A 26872-nucleotide genomic window follows, 5' to 3' on the forward strand; every position below is an offset into this window, starting at 1 on the left:
CCAATGGACTAAATAACTTAATCCTAATGAATGGATGGGTAAAAGAACATATAGTTACAGATAATTTCTTTTTTTAAAAAAGTATTTTATTATTTTCCAGTTACATGTAGAGATAGTTTTCAACATTTGTTTATATAAGATTTCCAATTTCAAATTTTTCTTCCTCCCTCCCCTCCTCCAGACAGCAGGCAATCTGATTTAGGTTATGTGTGTGTGTGTGTGTGTGTGTGTGTGTGTGTGTGTATGTGTATAATAACATTAAACCTATTTCTGCAATAGTCATGTTATAAGAGAAGAATCAGAGCAAAAAGGAAAAACCTCAAAAAAGAAAAACAACAGCACCAAAGACAAAAGAAATAGTATGGTCTGATCAGCATCCATATTCCACAGTTTTTTTTTTTTTCAGCTACAGATAATTTCATTGAAGATGATGTTAACCAAAATAGTTCTTAAGGAAACACTGATACCCTAAACTTTTTCATCATTAAAAGAGAGAAAGAACAGACCAATAAATTGGGTAGGCAGCTAGAAAAAAAAAGAAAAGAAAAATCAAGAAATTTAAAACCAGAAATTAAATATCAAAATAGAAATCCTAAAAACAAAGAAGAAATTAGCAAAATCAAAAGCAAAACAAAATCAAATTAATATAAATAGGAGCTTTGAAAAAATAAAATAGATAAACCACTAGGTTGATTTTAATTTTTTTTTTTTGGTGAGGCAATAAGGGTTAAGTGACTTGCCCATGGTCACACAGCTAGTGTCAAGTGTTTTGAATTCAGGTCCTCCTGAATCCAGGGCCGGTACTTTATCTACTACACCACCTAGCTGCCTTTAGGTTGATTTTTTTTTAAAAGAGGAAAGCCAGTTTACAGTATCAAAAATTAAAAGTTGAATTTACAACAAATGGAGAAGAAATAAAGGAAATTATTAGAAAATATTTTATCCAATTATATGCCAATAAAACCTAACAATCTAAATGAATGGGTTAATATTTATAAAACCATTAATAGCCTAGATCAAAAGAACAAGAAACAGAGGACTTAATACAATCTGAAAAGGAAATTGAACAAATCATAAATGAGCTTTCCTAAGAGGGATGGGAATAGAAAGAAAATCCTATCAAATATTTAAGGAACAGTTAGTTCCAGTGTTACACAAGCTATTTGATAAAATAGGAAAAGGATTACTACCAAATTCCTTTTATGATATAAAAATGGTCTTGATATACAAATCAGTGAGAGTCAAATACAATATTAGCACGTGGACTATAGCAATAGGTCACAAAAATTAAATTAACTACAGTTAGATTGGATTTATGCTGTGAATACAGAGTTAATTAAATCTCATTAGGAAAAATGTCAGTATAACAGACCATATTAACAAGAACAACAGAAATCCTATGATTATGTATCAATAGATGTGGGGAAAGCTTTTGACAAGATATAATACCCATTCTTGTTTTAAAAAAAAAACACTAGGGGCAGCTAGATGGCGCAGTGGATAGAGCACCGGCCCTGGAGTCAGGAGTACCTGAGTTCAAATCCGGCCTCAGACACTTAATACTTAACTAGCTGTGTGACCCTGGGCAAGTCACTTAACCCCAATTGCCTCACTAAAAAAAAAAAAACCACTAGAAAACATAGGTATAAACAGGTCTCTCCTTAATATAAGTAGTAGCCCTCTAAAACCTAGTGTCAACATTATATATGATAGGAATAAACTAGAGGCCTTTCTAATAAGATTTAGAGTAAAGCAATAGTGTCTATTATTGCCATTATTATTTAATATAGTGCTCAAAATGCTGTCTATAGTTATAAGACAAGAAAAAGAAATTGAGGAAATAAAGCATAAGAAAAATGGGAAAAATTATCACTTTTTGCAGATAATGATAACTTACTTAAATAATCTTAGAGAATAAAAAATAACTTCAGGTTACAGAATATAAAATAAACTCAAATTATATTTTTGTATATTACTAACAAATCTCAGCAAGAAGAGATATAGAAATTCCATTTTAAAATAACTATAGAATATACAAAATACTTGGGAATGTACCTGTGAAAGATACACCTAGAAACTATATGAATACAACTATACAAATAACAATAACTGTACACATATAAATAATAAAACACTTGTTAAAGGACATAAAGACAGAACTGAACATTGGGAAAATATTAAATTATTCATGATCAGGTCAAGCCAGCATAATAAAAATGACAAAAATGCCTAAATTAATTTCCTTGTTCAGTTCAGTGTCCTGCAAACTACCAAAATAGTATTTTATAGAACTAGGAAAAATAATAGTGAAATTCATTTTGGAGGAACAAAACATCAAGCATATCAAGGGATATATTGGAGAGAAAAAGTGGAAAGGAGAGGGGACCTAGCAGTACCAAATTTCAAACTGTATTTGTTGAGAAATAGGTACTGGGAGCAGCTAGGTGGTGCAGTGGATAAAGCACCATCCCTGGATTCAGGAGGACCTGAGTTCAAAGCTGGCCTCAGCCACTTAACACTTACTAGCTGTGTGACCCTGGACAAGTCACTTAACCCCTATTGCCTCTCCCAAAAAAAAAAAAAAAAAGAAATAGGTACTCAATTCAGTTGACTGTCCACTATTCCAGAGGACTCAAGATGAAACAAAATTATGATACCTAGCATTTATATGGCTCTTCGGGGTTTACAAAGCACTTTATATAGATTTACTTATTTGATCCTCACAACAATCCTTTGAGGTAGGTGCTATTATCTCCATTTTATAGAATGAATGAGGTTACTAATAGGATGCTTGTTGTTGTTCAGTCATGCCTAGCTCTTTGTGACCATATTTGGGGTTTTCTTGGCAAAGATACTGGACCAGTTTGCCATTTCCTTCTCCAGCTCATTTTACAGGTGAGGAACTGAGGCAGATAGAGTGAAGTGACTTGCCCAGGATCACACAGCTAGTAAGTTTCTGAAGCCAGATTTGAACTCAGGAAGATGTCTTCCTGACTCTAGGCCTTATACTCTACCCACTGTGGTACCACCTAGCTGCTCCTTAACAAAGAGGTAATGGAATTAGTGTGGATTGAGATTTTTTTTTTTTTGGATATGGCCAATGTAGGAATTTGGTTTTCTTAAAAAAAATTTTTTTAATTCTCCAAGTCATTAATATTTAGAGAAATGCAAACCACCAGATTGGCAAAGTTGACAAATAAGGAAAATGAGGGCTGCTAGAAGGCCTTCGGGGAAAACAGATACATTAACACACTATTGTATAGAACTCCCCTAATGTGGAGCTGTGAAGTGGTTGGCCATTCTGAAAAGTAATTTGAAATTATGTACCTTTCCCCTGTGCTCCAAGTTACTAAACTGTACATACCTTTTGATACCACTTCTAGGTCTATATCTTCAAAGAGACATAAAGAAAGAGAAAAGGGACTCACGTGTACAAAAACATTTATAGCAGCCCTTTGTGTGATGGTAAAGAACTAATCAGTTGGAGAATGACTGAACAAATTCTGGCACATAAATGTAATGGAATTCTGTTGTGCTATAAAAAGTGATGAAGGGGACTTCTGGGTCATGTGATCACAAGATAGACGCCTGAACATTTTTTTTGCTCCTCCCCTCTCCCCTATCTAACATTTCCAAAACAGAAACTTTCTGACAAAGATAAATCAACTTAAGCTGTCTGTCTCCATGAAATCATGGACATCCAGAATCCAAAAGAAAATTTAAAACAAAAATAGCCATGTACTGACTTCTATACTGAACTTACTTGGCACCTCTGCTGTATCTCCCAAGCTGCTAGCAGCAAAGCTACACTAGTGTAATGGAGGAAATGAGGTACGGGTTGGGGTTAGGGGTTGGAGTTCTTAGGAATTCCTCTTTAAAGAATTACACCCTCTTGCACACAAAAGCAGTTAGAATAAGGTGATAGTTTATTTAGGGCCAAGGGAAGGGGGGGGGGAGGGGAGGGGAGGGGCGGAAACCATGACAGAAATCCTTGGACTTCTCATGGGGAGATAGGTACAAAGCACGTGGCTCAGAGGTACCAATCTCCTCGAACAGGAGACTGGCAGGTACTTTTATAGAGGACTGATGGGGGGAGGGGTGACCATTTGACTGTGGAAAGTTCCTTTAGTGAGGGAGGACTATCTCCCACTGGTGGTATTGGGTGAGGAGTGGAGGACCATCCCCCACTGGTAGTGACTAGAGGAATTGGGTGAGGGGTGGCTAAGCATCTCTCTTCAGGACACAAAGGCCGCAGCCACACTCAAATTTATCTCCCCAGCGGTAAGGGAGACCAGAATGAAGGGTGGAGGTCCCAAAGCTAGCTCACTCCAAACTGGTTCCACTTATCTCTCTAGGGTATCTGTCTTCTGGTTTAGTTTCTCAAGGAGAAGATTCCTTGATGTGCCCCAGAGAACTTCTGGGGTGCTCTGCACCCCATGACACTAGCCAACCCAGGGATATGACATGTGACCATTTTGTTTGGGACAAACTGCCTCAGTTTATCCAAATAACTCAAGGAGAGTCAAGCAGAGACAGATTTATTACATCTTCATGAGGATGGGCAAAACCCAATTACACATTGAAGTCTTGCAAAGATATGCCCAATCTTCTAGGTTTTTATAGTAATCTTGAAAAGGACTGTCCCCACGTACACCTAGGGTGGATGAGCTCACAATCTAACATCCAATCCTGTCTCACCCAAGATGCGTACCCAGCTCGTGATCCATGTATGGAGACATGTCCAAGAACAAAGGGGAGAAGGGGAAGGGGTACAAGTCTGAGGAATGTCAAAGAAAGAGGGAGGCAGAAATCACTCCCTTATCTGACTGCAATTTATCATGGCAGGGACTGGGATTCTGACATGTGAGAGGGGAGTTTTTTTATTACAGGCCATAAACTAAGGTGTAGCTGGCATGTGGGAACTAAGCAAAAGTAAAACAAATAGTGCTAATTGGTAGAACTGTGACAAGTAATAAAACTTACTGGGGGACTGGATATCTCCCAGACCCCATCCCCAAAGTTTACAGAACTGTCCCAAGTCCATTATCTCAACAATAAAACTTAAAGGAGACAGTGAGAATTTGACAAGCAATTAACTTTTAGGCAAAGTGAGAGGCTAGCTATTCTGGGGAGGGGGGCTAGGTATCTTTCAGACTCCATCCTCAGAGTTTAATCTGACTCAAATCCATAATTGTCCCACACAATTTTTAATATCATAATATCTACCTAAAACAAAAAGCAAGCATCATGCAGTGTTTATATACCATAACCTTTTCCAGTAAATATGGGAGTAAAGCAAGGATGCACACTCCTCCCTTTATTATTTAATATAGTTCTGGAAATGCTATTAACAGCAATAAGACAAGAGAAAAAATTAAAGGCGTAAAATTAAGTAAAGAGGAGATGAAATTATCTTTCTGGACTGAAGATATGATGCTATATTTGAAAAATCCTGGGAAATCAACAAAGATACTCATTGAGAAAGTTTCAGGCTACCAAATAAACCCTCCAAAATTAACAGCCTCTCTGCATAATACCACCACCTAAGAAACAATAATAGGGAAATCCCATTCCAAGTAACTACAAAATGCATAAAATATCTGGGCAATTCACCTACCAAAGTACACAAAAGACTTGTATAGATTCAATTATAAAGTGCTCATTGTTGTTGTTGTTCATCTTTCATTCTCAAAGAGAATGACATCATGAAGGTGATGTCTTGATTTGTGCATGAATTGGATTTAAGTGAGGCAGAACTGTGCAACCACACTCTCTCCTCTGGAGTCATCGAAATCCAGTGGTAAGACAAGAGTTAAGACAACTGGCAATGGCCTCAGATGCAGTGGGTGACCTTGGCCTTTCTAATTTAAGATCATTCCCAGGTCTCAGCTTGTCTGAGGCAACACCTATTTAATGACTTATGTGCCAGGTAAGAATTGAGACGAAAGATGACCCAATTTGCTATTGCAAAACTTTAAGTCTGGGAGGGGAAGACCCTTAGAGTTTTTAGCCAAACAGAAAACAATTGCTATTTATACTTATTCTAAACCATCCAAACTCAAACAATGGGCTACAGAGGTATGATTTGGGGGCTAAAGAGATAGATGTCTCAGTTTAAAACACAATGGGCTTTTTAAAAAACAGGTTTTTTTGGGCAAGTAACTTAACTCTCATTGCCCTGCAAAAACAAAACAAAAAAGTAATCAAAACCAGTTTTTTTCAGGGCTATATTTCAAGAAATCATAAATGAAAACTGCACAGAACAAAAATTAAATTGTCACAGCTTTTTGAAAAAGAAAAAATAAATAAGTAGAATTTTTTTTAAGTCTTTAAAAATCTAGGCCCCCAAACCCAAAAAGTCTTACAAAAGATAATTGACCAAAAATTGTTGTTGTTGTTGTTGGGTCTTCATTCTCTCTCATATTGATTAAAAAATACCCATGTTTGTCTCAGTTCCTCATTTGTAAAATGAGCCAGAGAAGGAAATGGCAAACCACTCCAGTATCTTTGCCAAGAAAACACAAAATGGGGTCACGATGAGTTGGACACCACAAAAAACCAGCTCAACAAGACCAGAGAATCAGAAAAAATGGAACTTAATAACTCAATGTTTTGATAAGATGGAAAACATAAATTACCTAAGGGTGGAAAAACCTTATTTGGTAAAAGCTGCTTAGAAAACTGGAAAGCAGTCTAGTAGAAATTAGGTTTAGACCAATACCTTATACTATATTCCACATTACATTCTAAATGGATGCACTATTTTAATATTAATGATCAAGCTAAAAAAAATTAGAAGAGAAGGAGATCATATAACTCTCCCCAGTATGGATAGGAAATCTATCCTTAACCAAATGAGATTGAGGCCATTACAAAAGATCAAACATTAACATCAGTTACATGAAACTAAAAAGCTTTTTTTCTGCATAGATAAAATTAATAAAATAAGAAGGGAAATGGTCAAATGGGGAAAAAAATCTTTGCATTAAATTTCCTTTATGAGAATTTAGAATCCAAGCTGTAACAACAAGTAATAAATGTAAGTAATGTATATAAAACATACATATATAAATACATAAATATATTAAAATATATAAATACAAATAAAACTAATAGCCATCACTCAGTCAGTAAGTGGTCAAAGTGTAGTAGAGATGGACTTAATTGACCAAATTGATCATGAGGTGTCCCAAAGAATTATAAGACTCAGTGACTCAGTTTCCCAAGTTTTATTGTACTGTGATGACCACAGGAAGACACCAAGGAGAAAAGTGTCTTTAATAGGGAAAGGGAAAATGATTATATTTATAGTGAGAAAAAGTAGGTTCCTCATTATCTTAATCTCCTCCTTAGGAGGTTTATGGCAGGGCTTATCCTAATTTGGAATTCTTGGGGTCCTAAGACAACCTTGAGGTGGGTTCCTTTTTCCCTAGGGGTGTGTTTTTGGGGTTTACACATCATAAGGTGAACCCAAGGACACATTTGGTATTCTCTGTGCATGATCATAAAGACATGCTTAAACTTGTCAGAGCCAGAGACTCTCTGTGTTTATAATATCTCTTTATTAATGGTTAATGGTCCCTGGTTACCTTCCCTAGGCTTCTGTTGATAGGATTGGTTGATAGTAACCTTCTGGTTATTCAGATCTTAGTTTCTCTGTTAACCCTTCTAGCTACTATTGATCAAGTCTTAGGTTATCTGTTAACCCCTTTTTAGCCTCCTCCATCAAAAGGATATAAACAGGTTTTTTAAAAGTAATAATAAACATTTGTACTTTAAGTTTTAAGTTTCAAATTCTATCCCTCCTTCCCTCCCTGAGACAGTAAGCAGTCAGATATGGATTATACATACACACTTATGTAAAACATTATCATATTAGTCATAACGGTTTTTAAAAGAATTACATAGCATTCACAACCATGTAAAAGAATTCTCCTGATAACTAATAATAAGATAAATGCAAATTAAGACAACCCTCAGGTTTCACCTCACACCCTACAAATTGGCAAATATAACTCAAAAATGGCAATAGTCAATGTTGGAGGGGTTTTAAAATAATAAGCATGTTAATACATTGTAGGTGGATATGTGAATAGTACAATCATCTTAGAAATTTGGAATTATTCAGATAAAGCAACTAAGTTGTCTATACCTTTTTTTGTTTGTTTTTGTTTGGGGTTTTTTTGCACGCAGTGAGGGTTAAGTGACTTGCCCAGGGTCACACAGCTAGTTATATGTCAAGTGTCTGAGGCCGGATTTAAACTCGGGGAGTCCTGAATCCAGGGCTGGTGCTTTATCCACCTAGCTGCCCCCTGTCTGTACCTTTTGAACCAGAAACTTGGTTTAGTAATCAGTAATTTAGTAATTTAGTTTTGGGTTATGTTTTTCATTACTGAGCTTTTACCCTAAGGAATCTGTTGATAAGAAGAAAGACTCCATTTACAACAAAATATTTATATTAGCACTTCTTTTTTTAAAAAAGAATTATGCTTCGATCTGTATTCAGATACCATCAGTTCTTTCTCTATGGATGGTTTGCATTTTTCATAAGTCCTTCTGATAGCATCCTGCTCATCATTTATTTCACAGTTACTATTGCTAACTGTATTGCCCTCCTTCCTATTCCTTCCCCTTGGTATTTACTCTATTTTCTATCTTCTTTCACCCTATCCCCTCCTCAAAAATGTTTTGCTTTAATCTGAAATTGTAAAGCATGTATAAACAAAAGTTGAGAACTATCTTTACATGTAACGGAAAAAATAAAATATCTCATTAAAAAAAAAAAAAAGAGTTGTTAGGAATGCTGAAAGGTCAAGTGATTTGTCCATGGTTTCACAATGACTTGAACCCTTAGGTTTCTGACTACAAGGCTGGTCCTCGAAAGGAGAAATAGGTCAATTATTTAATTGAATTAATAAATAAATGAATCATATAATAAAAAAAAAATGTTTTGCTTTTTATTGCCCCCTCCCCCAATCTGCCCTCCCTTCCTTTGCCTCTCCCCCCTTATCCCCTTCCCCTCCCACTTTCCCTCAGGGCAAAATATATTATTATATCTATTTGAATGTGCACGTTATTCCCTCTTTGAGCCAATTTTGATGAGAATAAGGCTCACTCACTCTCCTGTTCCTTCCCTATCTTTCCCTCCGCTCCATAAGCTTTTTCTTGTTTCTTTTATGTGAACTACTTTACCACCTCCCACCTCTCCCTTTCCCTTTCTTACAATGCATTCCTCTTACCCCTTAACTTTATTTTAAAGATGTCATCATGGGTCAGCTAGGTGACACAGTGGGAAAAGCGCCAACCCTAGACCCAGGAGGCCCCAAGCCTAAATCCAGTCCCAGACATAAACCACCCCACCCTGCCTGCCCCACAAAAGACAAAAATAAGCAAATAATGCTTTACAGATATTATCCCTTCATATTCAGTTCACACCTGTGCCCTCTGCCTAAGTATATTCCTTTCAGCTGCCCGAATACTGAGAAAGTTCTTATGAGTTAGAAGTATTATCTTCCCATGTACAAATGTAAACAGTTTAACCTTTTAATATCCCTCCTGGTTTCTTTTTCCTGTTTACCTTTTTATGCTTCTCTAGGGTCTTGTATTTGAAAATCAAATTTTCTATTCAGTTCAGGTTTTTTCATCCCGAATGCCTGAAAGTCCTCTTTTTCATTGAAGTCCCATTTTCCCCCTGAAAGATTATACTCAGTCTGGGTAGGTGATTTTTGGTTGTAATCCCAGTTCCTTTGTCCTCTGGAATATCATATTCCATGTCCTCTGGTCCTTTAATGTAGAAGCTGCTAGATTTTGTGTTATCTTGACTATAGCTCCACAGTATTTGAATTCCTTTTTTCTAGCTGCTTGCAATATTTTCTCCTTGACCTGTGAGTTCTGGAATTTGGCTATAATATTCCTGGAGGTTTTCCTTTTGGGATCTCTTTCAGGAGGTGATCGGTGGATTCTTTCAATTTCTATTTTAGCTGCTTCTTCTAGAATTTCAGGGCAATTTTCCTTGAGAATATCTTGGAAGATGATGTCTAAGCTCTTTCCTTGATCATGGTTTTCAGGTAGACCAATAATTTTCAAATTATCTCTCTTGGACCAATTTTCCAGGTTGGCAGTTTTTCCCAGAAGATATTTCACATTGCCCTCTATTTTTTTATTCATTTGGATTTGCTTTATTGTGTCTTGGTTTCTCACAAAGTCACTGGCTTCCATTTGTTCAATCTTCATTCTTAAGCAATTATTTTCATCAGAGAGCTTTTGTACCTCCTTTTCCGTTTGGCCAGTTTGACTTTTCAAGCTGTTGACTTTTTTCTCATGTCTTTCCTGCATCACCCTCATTTCTCTTTCCATTTTTTCCTCTACCTCTCTAACTTTATCTTCAAAGTCCTTTTTGAGCACCTCTATGGCCTGAGACCAATTCATATTTTTCTTGGAAGCTTTAGATATAGGGGCCCTGATGTTGACATCTTCCTCTGAGGGTGCCCCTTGGTCTTCCTTGTTATTGAAGAAACTTTCTATGGTCCTCACCTTTCTCTGTCTGGTCATCTTGCCTTTCTTTTACTTGACTTTTAGCTCCTTAAAGTGGGGCACTGTTTCCTGGCTGCAGTATCCCAAGCTTAAGAAGTCCCAGGTGGTATGATTTAAGGAGGATCAGGTTCTTCACTCACCTGGCCTGTTCCCTGGTCCTTAGATGACCCCCAGACCAACTTGCTAATCAACCAGCTTTGTGTGTTGTGGTTGTTAGCTCTGATGAGCCTGTGCCCCAACCCTACCTGGGCCACTGCTACTGGGGCCTACCTCCTGGTTCTCAGCAGGGGTGAAAAACCCAAGTTCTGCCTCAGCACCAGCATGTAGACCCCTGTAGTCTCCCCCCTGCCCAGGGCTCAGCCCTCTCACCAGACTGTGAGCTTAGTTCCAGACAACACTGGCACTTCAGCTGATTCAGAGGCTCTGGGGGTCTCCTTCTGTGGTGAGGCCTTCCTGGGACTGGATCTGTGTCAGGGTGACTGTGGGGTTGGGCTCAAGTCCTGTATCAGCACAGCAGCTCCCTCCCCTGATTATTTCTTAATATCTTGTGGAGTCATTAGCTTCTGTTAGCCAATTCTAATTTTCAAGGATTTATTTTCTTCTGAAATGTTTTGTACATCTTTTATCAGGCCATCAATTCTTTTCATATTTTATTTCCATTTCATATTTAAAATATTCATTTCTTTTAAATATACCTTTTAATTTTTTCTTGAACTCTTCTAAAGATTTTTCATTATGTTTATATTCAGTTTGCTTTTTTTTTTCATTGAGGCTTTGTTTTTAGATGTTTTCAGGTCATTTGTTTTTTCTATGTTTGTGTCTTGAGCTTTCCTCTCACTGTAGTGGCTCTTTATGATCTGTTTCTTTTTTTGTTTGCTCATTTTTCCAATCTATTTCTTGACTTTGGACATTATGTTAGTGCTGAGTTCTGTATATTTCAAGGTGGGAGGAGGGATTTTCTAGCCCAAGATTCTGTCTTTTTACATCATCCTGTTGCTTTCACAACTCAGCCAGGAACCTCTAAATTTTCAGTGCTCCCGAATTGGTGTGATCTAGGAAAATCTGTTTACTGTCCTCCAGGTTTGAGCTCTGCATGTTCCTGAGACAGGTTTGGGTCTGTTGTCTTATGAGTGGTTGAGTTTCAGTAGACTGCTGCTAAATTCAGTCATTCATAACCTTCTGGGAGGTTCTGCAAGTTCAGAACCTCAGAATTGTCATCTCTTCTGTTTTGGTCCTTCTGCCGTGATTATTCTACAGGGGGCTTAGGCACTGGGCTAAAGCTTAGAATTAAGTCCCTGCTGCTCTGCTCCTAGACTTAGAGATGCACAGCTACTTTTCTGGAACTTGTTTTGTGCTCCATACACAGTCAGGTCAGTCCCATGCCATGCTTCCTCAAGACAAAGCCTCTCTCATGCTCCTCTTCTCACTCTTCCATCTTGATTCCTACCCCTCCCCAGTGATCATTACAAATATTTCTCAACTTCAACTTTCTTCTAAAAATTAGAAAAGTTATTGACTCTGAGCATCACTTGATTTTTTAAAAAATTAATAAAGTATTTTATTTTTTTCCTGTTACCTGTAAAGATAGTTCTCAACTTTTGTTTATACAAGCTTTCCAATTTCAGATTTTTCTCCCTCCTTCCCCTCCCTCCCCCTTCCCCTAGACAGCAGGTAATCTGATATAGGTTTTTATACACACACACACACACATAATAACATTAAACATATTTCTGCATTAGTCATGTTATAAGAGAAAAATCAGAGCAATGATGAAAAACCTCAAAATAGAAAAACATCAGCACCAAAAACAAAAGAAATAATATGGTTCATTCAGCATCTATACTCCACAGTTCTTTTTTTTCCCCTGGATTTGGAGATCCTCTTCTATCATGAGTTCCCTGGAACTCTTCTGTACCATTGCATTGGTGAGAAGAATATAGTCCATCACAGTAGATCAACACTCAATGTTGATGATACTGTGTACAGTGTTCTTCTGGTTCTGCTCATCTTACTCATCATCAGCCCACACAAGGTTTCTCTGAACTCCTGCTGCTCATCGTTTCTTACAGCACAATAGTATTCCATTGTATTCATATGCCACAACTTGTCCAGCCATTCCCCAGTTGATGGGCATCCCCTCAACTTCTAATTCCTTGCCACCACATAAAGAGCAGCTATAAATATTTTTGTACATGTGGGTCCCTTTCCCCTTTCCATGATTTCTTTGGGAAAAAGACCCAAAAGTGGTATTGCTGGGTCAAAGGGTATGCACAGCTTTATCGCCCTTTGGGCATAATTCCAAATTGCTCTCCAGAATGGTTGGATCAGTTCACAGCTCCACCAACAATGCATAAGTGTTCCAATTTTCCCACAGCTTCTCCAACATTTATTATTTTCCTTTTTTGTCATTTTAGCCAATCTGATAGGTGTCAGGTGGTACCTCAGAGTTGTTTTAATTTGCATCCCTCTAATCATTAGAGATTTAGAGCATTTTTTCATATGTGAATAGATAGCTTTGGTTTCTTCATCAGAAAACTGCCTGTTCATATCCTTTGACCATTTCTCAATTGGGGAATGACTTGGATTCTTATAAATTTGATTTAGTTGCCTATATATTTTAGAAATGAGGCCTTTATCAGAAGTACTGGCCTCAAAAATTGTTTCCCAGCTTTCTGTCTCCCTTCTAATTTTGGATTCATTGCTTCTGTTTGTACAAAAATGTTTTAATTTAATGTAATCAAAATCATCCATTTTGCATATTGTAATATACTCTATCTCTTGTTTGGTCATAAACTGTTTTCCTTTCCAAAGATCTGATAGGTATACTATTCCTTTCTCTCCTAAATCATGTCTTATGTCTAAATCATGTATCCATTTTGACCTTATTTTAGTATAAGGTGTAAGATGTTGGTCTATGCCTAATTTCTGCCATACTATCTTCCAGTTTTCCCAGCAGTTTTTGTCAAATACTGAGTTCCTATCCCAGAAGCTGGAGTCTTTGGGTTTATCAAACACTACATTACTAGTGTCATTTACTACTGCATTTCCTGTGCCTAGCCTATTCCATTGATCCTTCACTCTGTTTCTTAGCCAGTACCAGATAGTTTTAGCATAACTTGATTATAAGCTTGAGTTCCTTTTATTTGGGAGAGGGTATGTGTTTTTTATTTCTTGAAATTTTATTATTTCTTTTTTCCCGAGAAAGTAATATGTGATTTGACTGATGCTAAAGAATGATAAATATTGTTACGAAAAAAATGTCACTTTTTTCCAGTGCCCTAATGAATATGCTATTACTCTTGGCAATTCATTTTAAAAGGTTAATGAGTAAAATGACCACTGCCTTCATCTTTTCACAGATCAATGCAGTACGTGCAATAGTCCCCAATCGGAGTAACAATGAAATCATCCTAGTCTTGCAGCATTTTGATAATTGTGTGGACAAAACGGTGCAAGCATTCATGGAAGGTAAGCCTACTTCACAGTTTTTAAGTGTACTATATAATGTAGGGCTTCAGTTGGTCAATAAATCTTTATTAAGATCCTTCTATGTGCCCAGCACTGTGCTATGTCCTGGAGGTACAAATATGAAAAAAGAAAGAATCCCTATCCTCAAGGACATTGCATTCTCTAAAGGGGGAGGACTATACACAAAAGGTAGGAGGGGTAGGCCTGGGGAAGAAGGTACCTGGCGCCCGATCCAAGTAGTATAAACTGGTGGGAAAGGAAAAGATGACTGCTCTAGAAACCATCTTTAAATGGAAGCTTGGAGGGAATCTTTTGTTCTGCCTCCAATCATAGAGGAAAGGGCACTGAGGATACTGATAAGGAGTGGGTACCAAAGCTGATGTAATTCCTTCACATGAGGAATTTCCTTGAGGGGTTTCTTGGAGGCATTGTGGGACTAGTTTAAGGAGTGAAAGTAGGCATTTTTAAAAAACATTCCTTCAAATATCTTGTATGTCATAGCTCATTTAGCAGAACTCACTGTAACAGGTCATACCATCTCTCTTCATATAAATTATGTCACTTTGCTTCCCTGCACTCCTTAAGATATTCCGACATTATTTATTCTTTTCTCTTAAATTATACTCTACTACCATTCAAGAAAAAAAACCCAACCATAGTGCCAGTGACATGCATATTGAGATTAGGTTAGGTATTTTCCCAAGGTTGCAACCATGGAGAAGGGATTCATCATTGCTCCACCAGTTTATGGAAACCACTCAGATTTGGCCTTGACATCATTTGCTGTGATCTTCCTTCTTTGGACCTCAGTTTCTTCATTTGAAAAAGAGTGAAATTAAATTCTTCTCCAAACCCTTAAAGGAAACACTAGCAGAAACCAATGAACAAGACATTTCTATAAAATCACAGAGCTATGTTATGTTTTTTCTGAAATTGTAAGAATGGGTTGGAAAAGTTAGGATACTGTCAGTTGTTTCTTTCCCATCTTCATTTACTTTCTGACTAAAGTCAGGATCTAATTCATGTGCTGAGCCTGGGGTGTGAAAATCTTTCCAAGCTGATGTGATGGGAGCTGTCTGAAAGCATATAAAATAACATGGACTATGGATAAAGCAAATAACTTTTTACTTTTTCTAAGATGCAGAGTGAATACATCACTTCAGTGGCTGTGTCTGTGAGACTAGACTATATTAGGCTTTTTTTTTTCTTATAAGAGTTTTCTGGGAAAAAAAAGTTTTAAGGAGAAGTTGTCTGAATCATTTGAAGATACTCTGCATGTTATCCAGGAAAGGGGAGACTTAAGGTGGGACATGGTAGCTCTCTTTGAGTATCTGAAGGGCTGTTGTGCAGCAGAGAGATTAGATTGTTTTATTTGACCCCAGAGGGCAGAAACAGAAGCATAGGTAAGTAGAAGTTGGAGGGGGCAGCTAGGTGGTGAAGTGGCTAAAGCACTGGCCTTGGATTCAGGAGGACCTGAGTTCAGATCCAGCCTCAGACACTTGACACTTACTAGCTGTGTGACCCTGGGCAAGTCACTTAACCCTCATTGTCCCTAAAAAAAAAAGAAGAAGAAGAAGAAGAAGAAGAAGTTGGAGTGAGTCTAATTCGAGCTTGATGTCAGGAAAAACTTTGTAACTATTAGAGCTGCCCCAAAGCATTGAGAGGTAGTGGGTTCTTCTCCTTGGAGATCTTTGATCAGAATCTAGATGACTCCTTGTCAAGGATGTTTGTTATCAGAGAGATTCCTTTCATGTATGGGTTGGAGTAGATAGTTCTTTTTTTTTTTTTTTTTGGCTGGGCAATAAGGGTTAAGTGACTTGCCCAGGGTCACACAGCTAGTAAGTGTCAAGTGTTTGAGGCTGGATTTAAACTCAGGTCTTCCTGAATCCAGGGCTGGTGCTTTATCCACTGTGCTACCTACCTGCCCCCTGAGGTTCCTTCTTGCTCTCAAATTCTGTGATTCTGTTACAATAGGCAGGCTTCTCAGGCAAACATCATGTTGAAACTTAACCTTTCCCATGATAAGCTTTTGGAAATTTTCCAACTATTGAAAGACTAGCAATACTAGTTCATGATTAATTATGGGGGGAAATGTTTCTTTCCTCTTACAGGCAATGCCAGTGAAGTACTAAAAGAATGGACAATAACAGGCAAGAAAAAGGTAACTTGAATGAAATTTAGTATTGAATTTTTGATCTCTGTATTGTCAAAAAACAACACATCAAAACTTACTAAGATGTATTTTATGAACATTTTCTATTCACGTATTTTAAATAATGGTCACTTGCTTCCATCAGTGAAATGCAGCTATGTCTAAAATGAGGTAGCAAATCCATGTGAATGCTACTTAAAGGTTTAGGACAAGAAACAGCTTTACTGTGTTGCATTTGCAGAGGGGATATTGGTTTTAGACAGAAAGTGGAACTGTAGAACATGTCAGGGAAAGCAGCCACTGCTCCAAAGAAAATGATCTATCCAATAGTTTTCAGAATCATTTGTGTACTGGGTCAGTTAGAAGGTTTGGGATTTTTTTCTTTTTTGGTTGGGCAGTGAGGGTTAAGTGACTTGTCCAGGGTCACACAGCTGGTAGGTGTCAAGTGTCTGAGGCTGGATTTGAATTCAGGTCTTCCTGAATCCAGGGCGCCCACTGCGCCACCTAGCTGCCCCCAGGTTTGGGATTGTCAAACAACTGCTTCTACTTCTCACCCATTGTGTTGTGGACTCTGAAATTATATAACCAGAAGTCAAAACCTGAATTGTTGTATAGTGGTGCCCAGAGAATGCTCTCAGCATTATACCTATTGGGTGTTTCTCAGGGTATGATCAGCATTTCAGTGTATGGATCAAAGGGGCACCTTACAATCCAAAGCCAAAGATCTTTTTGGAAACTGGTCAGAATAGATGAAAGGGTCATAAGCTCCTGATATGTTAATTTCAATTCTGAAATGTTGACATTGGTAATTCTTTTTTTAATTGGTTTGTTATACTTTGAATTAAACATTTACTTTCATTGTCTAAATAACTGACATCTTTGTGTCCTTCTGTATCATTTTGAATTTTTGGATCTGTTTTTGCATATGGGTGGGCAGGATAATCAGGTTACCCACCAGCAAGTCTGTACATATAGGATAAATAAATACATCTTGAACTTATTGAATGAATTAATCAACAAGTATTTATTAAGCACCTCAGGTGCTGGGGATAGCAGTAGAAAAAAAGAAGTTTCCGTCCTTGTAATGAGTTTACATTCTAATTACCATCCTACAAATCAGCACCTTAAAGTAGAAAAACAAACCACTTCTTTCAATTTTCCCTAGGCTCTCTCCTGTGCCCTCTTTTCCCTATATTCTCTTACTCAGTATGTGACCCTATCAGCTTCCAGAGATTTAATGATTATCTTTATGCCAGTGACTGCCACAAGTGTCTTATCTCCAGGCAAGCATCATTAATGGACTACTGTCGCAGACTCAGCACATCCAAAACAGAATTCATTGTCTTTTCCCAAAACCCACCCTTAATACCAGACTTTCTTGGACTCTTATTAGCTACCTGACTCAAGTCTCTGCTATCTCCACTCCCTTCTACATACAACTGCCAAGGTGCTTTTCCTAATGTGCAATCTGACTGCATCAACACTCCAATTCAGTAAACTCCATTGGCTTTCCTACTGCCTCTGAGATCAAATACAAACTCATCTGTTTGGTTTTTAAGGCCCTTCACCACCTGACTGCAGTCTACCTTATTATAAATACAAACTTTTTATTTTTCTTCCTGCATATACATGTATACAGTTGAGTCAAACTGACATTCTCTCTGTTCCTCACATATTACACTCCATATCCCATCCCCATACCTTTGCACTGACTCTTCTACATTCCTGGAATGACTTCCCTCTTCACCACCACCTCTTAGAATCCTCTTTTTTGCTTCAGAATTATACTAGAGTCACTTTGTACCTGAAGCCTTTCCTGACCCTTCCCCTACTGTTTGTGCCCCTACTGTCACAGTGTACTTTCTCATTATTTTGTACACATACTATTTCTACTTACATGCATACATGTTATTTTTCCATTGAAATGTAAGCTCCTTAAGGGCATGACCCTTTAATTCTTTTTCTTTATATCCTCAGTCCCACACATCTTAGTGTCTAGTACTTAATAAATGCTTATTGATTGATTAAGTTTATAATTTGCTAACTTTCTCTTTGGGTTGTGGGGTACTTTTTCTTCTTCCTACTCCCACTCTCCATCTTTAACAACTCTTAGAACAAAAAGAAGAAAAGCAAACCAAAACCTTCAGCAGAAGCAAGTAACAATCTACCAGACGCAAATAAGCTGACTTCCACTCAAGAGGAGCAGTCTGTAGCTTCTTTGGATAAAGGTGGGATTAATGGTTACCATGTCAATGGGGCAGCTAATGATACGGAATCTGTGGACTCTCTCAGTGAAGGCTTGGAGATACTTTCAATAGATGCCAGAGAACTGGAAGATTCTGAATCTGCCACACCAGACATGTCTGATAGAACAGGTGAGCTATTTGAAATTTTTGTTTTGTTTTGTTTTGTTTTGAAATGGGACTTGATTGAAAGACATAGCTAGTAGCTGAGGGAGTGTTTAAATACATTGAATCCACTTGGTTAGCTTTGCAACTTCTTAACTAAGAGGGTTTTATGGGACATCTCATAATATTACATATAGAAAGGTTTTTGCAATGTAGTGATAGGTTTTGTTAATTATAATTCTCTCCCCACCCCCATCTTTTTTTTTTTTTTTTGCGGGGCAATGAGAGTCAAGCAACTTGCCCAGGGTCACACAGCTACTAAGTGTCAAGTGTCTGAGGTCAGATTTGAACTCAGGTCCTCCCGAATCCAGGGCCGGTGCTTTATCCACTGCACCACCTAGCTGCCCCCTGGGACATCTCATGATAATGCAGATTTGGAAGAAAGTCACTTCTTACTCATCTTCAGAACTTATCATTGTCTAACTTAAATGAGATAATATTTGCAAAGTACTTTACACAGTGCCTTGTATATAATGTTAACTTAGGAACTAGATGCTGCTGCTGAGTAATGGGAACGGAGGCAGAGAGGGGAAAGTGTAGGCTGTTGTATAAAATATAATTAAAATAAAATAGTTTTTAAAGCTGATTAAACTGATAATTTTGGGAAGGAGATAGGGACAAAGGTATGTGTATGCATATATATGTGTGTACCTATATAGGCAATGCATGCTTTTTCATCAGTATTTAATACACATTGTAGAATAGATCAATGAATATAACCCTGAGACAATATCATGTAGTAAAAGGAGGCAGAACATGGAGTCAGAAGAGCTGAATTTGAATTTAAGTTCTGATACTAGCTGTGGTACCATAGTCACATCATTTAAGCTCACAGAGCTGAGTTTTTTATGAAATAGATTATATTTCCATTACCTCTGCCTCACAGGGTTGTTTTGAGGTAGGTATTCTGTCAACCATAGAGCATTTTATAAATGTGAGGTACTACAATTTTTTTTCATCTGAACCACACTCTTGGTTTCCATAAATCCCATATTTTTCTTAACTAGGATTCCGAGCTAGAGTTCTTCAGTTTTGAATGATTTGATTTTTTAAAAATGTTATTACTATATTACTTTTTATATCACTCTCATTTCCAAATAGATTCTCTCCCTCTTCTTCAACCACAAAGCCATCCCTTGTAACAACAACAACAAAAATTTAATAGTTTAGCAAAACTAAGCAGCATGTCAACCAAGTTTGGTAGTGTATGCTGTAGCTCCCTACCTATTTAAGGCAAAGCTAACACACTGTTGAGTTTCTGTTTTTGTTCTTTCCAGTTATATTGTTCTCCTAGTTCTGCTTACTCTGTCTTCTTAGCTTCTCTGAATTCTTCATTGAATAGTTTGATTTTTATCACTTCTTTGTTAACCTACTTCCTCTTTCCCTCCTGTCAGTGATTTGCAAATGTAATAAAAATATAAGAATTAAGTTGTATATGTCCAAGATTGCCCAAGATTATTCTCCTTTATTGCTCCTTTATTAACACATGAAAAAAAACTGGAAGAAAATTGTGACTTAATTTACCCCAACTAAACTATATAATCATAAAATATTCTTATTTTCCTTAGGTTTCCTATTCTTTTTAAAAACCAAATCTGGACTCACCTTCAGCCAGCGATTGTGGTTCCTACTTTTCTGGTTCAATGCAAACTTCCCCTTCTTTCAAAATACCTTATAGAAGTTGGAAGTAACTGGTACCATAGTGGCTCTTATTTACTTCCATACCCCAGAGCCAAGGGGATAAAGTAGTTGGAAATAGGGCACACCACCTTCTCCTGCCTTTTTTCCTTTAAGGGATCATTCATTAGGGTAAATGGGGAAAGGAGCCTGCATTTGTTCTTTTTGATCAGATCATTTTCTTTACAGCCATTTGAGGGACATTATTTTCCCCATAACATTTTGACCTTTTCTTTTTTCCTTAGAACAATTTAGCTTAATTTTCCCCAAACTTAATGTTGTAACTTTCTCCCTTTTCTTTGGCAGTGTCTATGCTGGAGAATGGTGTTTCTGATTTTGAGTCCAAGTCTCTGATCATGAATGCCACTCAAACTTCTCAACAGTCTCTGAAACATGAGTCCAGGAATCCCACCAAATCTCTGTCTAGACCCATCCCAGGCACTCAGTTTTCAAGCCTGGGCTCTCTCTCCACAATAGAAGACGTTCCACTCTCCTCTACTAACAAAAAACTAGGTAAAAAGCAGAGCCTTTCTTTGGGAAGGAGATAAAACAATGTCATGAGCAAAAGATGGAAAATTACCTTTATGGTTTTACTGATAGGATTTCAGTAATCTAGAAGAACAGTTGGTAGTACAAACTTAGCTTTCTTTTCTGTTCTTTAGTTAGTTATGACTACAGCTCTTTTCTTTGCCTCCCTGTGCACAGTTGGAGTCTGACAGCAATTCAGATATGGTACCTCACATTGCAGTCTTGTTGAAATGACAGTGATCCCATTTCTGAAAAGCAGTCGGGCTCCACTGCCAGGATGTCTTATATGCTAACATTCAGCAGCTCCTTTTATTTGCCTAACTACAAAGACTTCTCAGCTCATATGCCATTTCCTTCGTGTTTTTCTTTTGGTTGACCTAATAGTAAGCCATCACATAATGTGATACCTGATTTTTAAAGAGACCTTTACAATCTCTTCAAAACCCAGTTTTGCCTACTTTTAATAGACCTAAGACCTCAATCTCTAAGATTCCAGCTTTAGATAATATTTTCTGAGAAGCAAGCATTTTGTAGTGATGGCTCTTTTACATTTTTTCCTATAAGGAGCATTACAACAGCCAGTAATTTTAATATGGTAGTATAATTAAATGGCTGTTAGATATAGAAAACGAATCATTGAAGAACTGAAAATGAGTGTGTCAAAAAAGGCATTAGAAAGGTGCATGACAAATGTGAAGGAATTTTAAAGGAAAAGAGTAAAGAATGTCATAAAAAAAAAAAGATGGACTGATCACATAATAAGCATGAGAAATAAGAGCCTGACTATTCCACTGTTATCCTAACAATGTGAGGGGAAAGCAAAGAAGGTCCCCAGCTCATTAAATGGCCCTTCTAAGTGGCAGACTTATGGGAATAAACTGACAAGAGTTGCAATTTCAATCTCTATAATTGGAGGGAGTATCTAAGTTGATGAGAAAACAAAAACATTTGATTAGTAACTTAGACAACTACATATTAACATTATATATGTTCTATTGTGTCAATTTATTTTGTTAGATATTCCCTGATTTTTTTTTTTTACGGGGCAATGGGGGTTAAGTGACTTGCCCAGGGTCACACAGCTAGTAAGTGTCAAGTGTCTGAGGCCGGATTTGAACTCAGGTCCTCCTGAATCCAGAGCCGGTGCTCTATCCACTGCGCCACCTAGCCACCCCACCCTGATTATTAAAAAAAAAAATTTTTTTTAATGAGGCAATTGGGGTTAAGTGACTTGCCCAGGGTCACACAGCTAGTAAGTGTTAAGTGTCTGAGGCCGGATTTGAACTCAGGTACTCCTGACTTCAAGGCCGGTGCTCTATCCACTGCGCCACCTAGCTGCCCCTACCCTGATTATTTTTTTGTTTTTTTGTTTTTTTGTTTTTTTGTTTTTTGTTTGTTTTTTTTTTTTTAGTGAGGCAATTGGGGTTAAGTGACTTGCCCAGGGTCACACAGCTAGTAAGTGTTAAGTGTCTGAGGCCGGATTTGAACTCAGGTACTCCTGATTCCAGGGCCGGTGCTCTATCCACTGCACCACCTAGCTGCCCCCCCTGATTATTTTTTAATCTGGTTCAGGCTGCACTCAGGAAAGGTGACTGGTGTTTGATACCTCTGGTCTACTTCATTTAAGAGACATAGTGTAAAAAGGCACTAGAAATATGCAGATTATTAGACATTCCTTTAATTAAAAGTGTTTCCTTTTTCTTATCTGGCCCTTAACCTGGACTAATTCAATGGAGCTCAAAATTTTTCTAATCTTTATATGCATTTATATTAGACTTAGATTTATTTCTTTTTTTTTTTGTTTGTTTGTTTGTTTGTTTGTTTTTTGCGGGGCAATGGGGGTTAAGTGACTTGCCCAGGGTCACACAGCTAGTAAGTGTTAAGTGTCTGAGGCCGGATTTGAACTCAGGTACTCCTGAATCCAGGGCCGGTGCTTTAACCACTGCTCCATCTAGCTGCCCCGATTTATTTCTTTTGATAGAGTTTCTTTTTATCTGTTGCAAATGCAGCAATAAGAGAGATTCATAATGTACCTGATTATTTTTTCCTTATACATAAAACCGATCAGGCAAATTAATATAGATTTCCTAGGCCTAAGGCCTTAAAGAAATTTAGACAGGCACTAAAAGAAAAGTGAGACTATGACAAGGAAGAATTTAAATAAAAATGGAATATCTTGTAGCATGGCACTACATGGTATTTCTCTAGTCACATGAGCCTCATCATTAAACACACCAAAACTCTGATGCTGGTGAACACTCGAAGAGCTAATGATTATTTTAAAATGTCTCAGGCATATTTACACACAAACCTGGCAAATTTATGTACAGCCAGCTCTTCAGTATTAATAGTATACCATTTACTTGGTAAACTGTCCAATCTAAATTTAGTCATTTTGGGGTGGTTGGGAAGATAATGGACATTTGAAGATTCTGTAGTTTGTTTTTATACTACAGATTAAATCAGTTAGCAGTTTTTCCTTTTTGAGGGGAAAGTAGTGACCATTTGGGAAATACTCTTAGTTCCATGTATTTAGGTTTCCAGATTCAACTTTCAAGAGACTTACAGACTTCTCACTATCATTTCTTGCTGCTTCTTTTCCTAGGTTCCAATATTGAAAAATCTGTGAAAGACCTTCAGCGTTGTACAGTTTCTCTTGCACGGTATCGGGTTGTGGTTAAAGAAGAAATGGATGCCTCCATTAAGAAAATGAAGCAAGCCTTTGCTGAGCTTCAGAGTTGGTAAATTAAATTGTATCACAGAGGTGATCAGACATACCAGTGGTCTAAGTATACTTTGTACCTTTGGGGGAAAGGTTGAATGTTCATTTGGTTTCCTCTTATAACTACCTCAGGGTGGAATGTCTCTTTAAGAATTAGAGATGGTCTAGAGGCTGTCTCACCACTAAGTGTGGACATCAATTAGAAAGAACGAGTGTTAAGGAATGATTGTAGAATAGGGCATATGTGATTCTGATACTTGGACTATTATTTTATATGAGTCCTCTAAATAAAAAATTAGCAAACTTTTGATTTAAAAAAAATTTTCTTTTTTCTTAAGTTTTATTGATGCCTTTTTTGTTTTTCATGCCATAGTAATTTCTTAATACATACACATATGTAACAATTCGTCAAAATCAACCAACACCAGACAACACATGCCAAACACTGTACCTATAATTTACTGATACACTTCAAGCAATGTATATTTCATTATCTTTTCTCCAGGATCAAGTCTGGCCATTGCATTTAGTCTGTATTTAACTTCCCTTTAGCGCTGTTTTCATTTGCATTATTGTAACCATTATTATTCTGTGGTTCTACCATCCGGTAGTTTCACATCAGTACTTTTGTTTGTTTGTTTCACATCAGTTCTAATAATACTAACCATTTTTAAAAAATTCTTCATGGGGCAGCTAGGTGGCACACTGGCCCTGGATTCAGGAGGACCTAAATTCAAATCTGGCCTCAGACACTTAACACTTATTAGCTGTGTGACCCTGGGCAAGTCACTTAACCCCAACTGCCTCACAACCCGCCCAAATTCTTCATGTCCTTTGTTCCTTTTTTAATTTTAAATATGTTTTTATTGATATATTCCCTTTTTTACATCACCATAGTATTCCAATTATCTATCCTCCTCTACCAGAGAGCCATTTTAGATAACAAATGGTATTTTTAGAGAGGAAAAATAATTGGCACAACTGTTGGTTACATTGAAAAAGTCCAAAAACATGTTCAACGTATGACACCTATAGATCTCCCATCTCCACTAAGTGTGAAGTTGGAAGTATACTCATATTTCCTCCTTCAAGTCATGTTTAATGTTTATAATTTTATTCAAATTTTTTAGTGTGTAGTTCTTCCCCTTTACATTGTAGGAGTTATTGTGAATATTTTCTTGGCTCTGCTTACTTCATTCTGCATCAACTAATATGGATCTTTCCATGATTCTTTGTATTCATCACATTTCTTACAACACAGTAATAATATTCCATTACATTTATGTACCACAAATTTGTTTAGCCATTCCCCAGTTGATGGACATCTAATTTGTTTCCAATTCTTAGCTATAACAAAATGTGCTGCTTTTAAGTATTTTGGAGTATATGAGAACTTCCTTCTTATCAATGGCTTCCTTGGAGTATAAGCCCAGTAATAGAGTCTCTGGTTCAAAGGGTATGGGCATTTTAGTAATTTTATTTGCATAATTCCAATTTCTTTCCAAAATATTTGTGTCATTTCACACCACCAACAATGTATTAGTTTGCCAATCATTTCACAATCCTTTCAACATTGAATATTGCCATTTTTTGTTATATTTGCCATTTTGTGTGAAGTGAAACCCCAAGGTTGTTTTAATTTGTATTTCTTTTATTAGTAGTGATTCAGAGCATTCTTTCATGTGATTGTGAATACTTTGCAATTCTTTTGAGAATTGTTTGTTCATATGCTTTGACCACTTATCTATTGGGGAATGCTTATATTAGTCTTATGTGTTAATTGTTGATATATCTTGGATACTAAACCCTTATAAGAGAAATTTGATATGAAGATTTTTTTTCCCATTCAGCCACTTCCCTTCTTACTCTACATGCATTAATTTTGTCTGTGAAGAAGCTTTTCATGATCTTTTAAAATTACCTCTGTCTCTTATTCGATTAAGAATACATCTTCTACCCATATCTGTGAGAGGTTTATTGTCTGTTTCACTTCTAATTTTTTATAGTATGCTCTCCATTAAGGTGACATATCCTTAGAACATATTGAGAAATATAGTTGTTCTGAGCCTAATTTCTGCCACATTGCTTTCCAGTTCTTCCAGCAGTTGTTTTTTTTAAAGTGAGGCAATTGGGGTTAAGTGACTTGCCCAAGGTCACACAGCTAGTAAGTGTTAAGTGTCTGAGGCCAGATTTGAACTCAGGTACTCCTGACTTCAGGGCCGGTGCTTTATCCACTGCGCCTCCTTCCAGCAGTTTTTATGAAATGAGTTTTCCCCTAGGTGACTTACGTTTTTCAATAACTGGGTTATTGAGTTCTATTGCTTCTGATCTTCCTTGTCTAGTCTTTTCCACTGATCTTTCTCTTTATTCTTTAGCCAATGGCAGATAGTTGTTGAATACTGTTGCTTTTTTTTTGGTGGGGCAATGAGAGTTAAGTGACTTGCCCAGAGTCACACAGCCTAGTAAGTGTCAAGTGTCTGAGGTCAGATTTGAATTCAGGTCCTCCTGAATCCAGGGCCAGTGCTTTAACCACTGCGCCATCTAGCTGCCCCCAATGACTGAATTTTTAAAAGAACCCAAAGGCATCAATAACACTTGTAAAATATTTTCTTTAATAATGAAAAAGAAACTTTGTAGAAAAGCAAATATTCACCCCCAAAGAATCTAATTTCCCCCAAAACATACAAGGGAAGTAGAGCATGACATACTTTTTTCCCCTGCCATTTTGTCCTATGCAATTTTAAAGCCCCAGAGGTGGTTTGCAGATTCCATAGCTGTTGTGTGAGAACTGCCTCTAAGCTACTAGAAAAATATACCAATGTTGCTCTGTCTTCTGAGGTACAAATGTGTATCATTTGGTTTCTTTGCATTAGCCAAGCTGATAAAATCACTTTAACTTCTGTCCCTAATGTCTCCTCAGCCTTTTTTTCCCCCCTCAATACAATAGTCAAAGAAAATCTCTTCAAGTATTTGAAAGCTTTTCTGTTTAAAGTATTTTTTCTTTAGGAGTAATTACTAATGCCCTTTGTTCAGGATTATCACATTAGATGCTGGCATCACTTTTGGAAAAGTTTAAAAATCTAACTGTAGTTCAGCAATGTTTGCATTGAAAAAGCTGTAGTATATATGATTTATAGCATTCAATTCCATTAAAAACCTTTATGAATTAGGAAATACAGTTCTTTGAGGTAAGCATGTGAATTCCTGCTTGCAAGTAACTTGGAGCCAAGACAGGAGAACCTCCTTAAGCAAATGCCAGATGTAATAGCTTCCTGGCCAGGGACTTTGTATTTAGGGTTGATTAGCAGGTACAACTACTGGGTCAATTTAACTTGAGAAAAGATATTAACTGTCCTTTTCAGCCAGTGCATAGGTCTTTTGTAT

At 37.1% G+C, this 26872-nt stretch overlaps 1 protein-coding gene across 6 annotated transcripts in view; it reads left to right on the plus strand.

The window, feature by feature from the left end:
* Positions 1–26872, plus strand: part of SPATS2 (spermatogenesis associated serine rich 2) — a 153130-nt gene that overhangs the window by 87160 nt on the left and 39098 nt on the right. For all 6 annotated transcript variants that reach the window (XM_043968368.1, XM_043968369.1, XM_043968367.1 and 3 more), the window contains 5 exons: positions 13893–14001; positions 16113–16162; positions 18267–18528; positions 20545–20751; positions 23372–23507. In XM_043968368.1, coding sequence (XP_043824303.1) covers positions 13893–14001; positions 16113–16162; positions 18267–18528; positions 20545–20751; positions 23372–23507 — 764 coding nt within the window. The remainder of the gene's footprint in view (positions 1–13892; positions 14002–16112; positions 16163–18266; positions 18529–20544; positions 20752–23371; positions 23508–26872) is intronic.

This window comes from Dromiciops gliroides, chromosome 5 (assembly GCF_019393635.1).
Source record: "Dromiciops gliroides isolate mDroGli1 chromosome 5, mDroGli1.pri, whole genome shotgun sequence".
NCBI classification, from domain to species: Eukaryota; Metazoa; Chordata; class Mammalia; order Microbiotheria; family Microbiotheriidae; genus Dromiciops; species Dromiciops gliroides.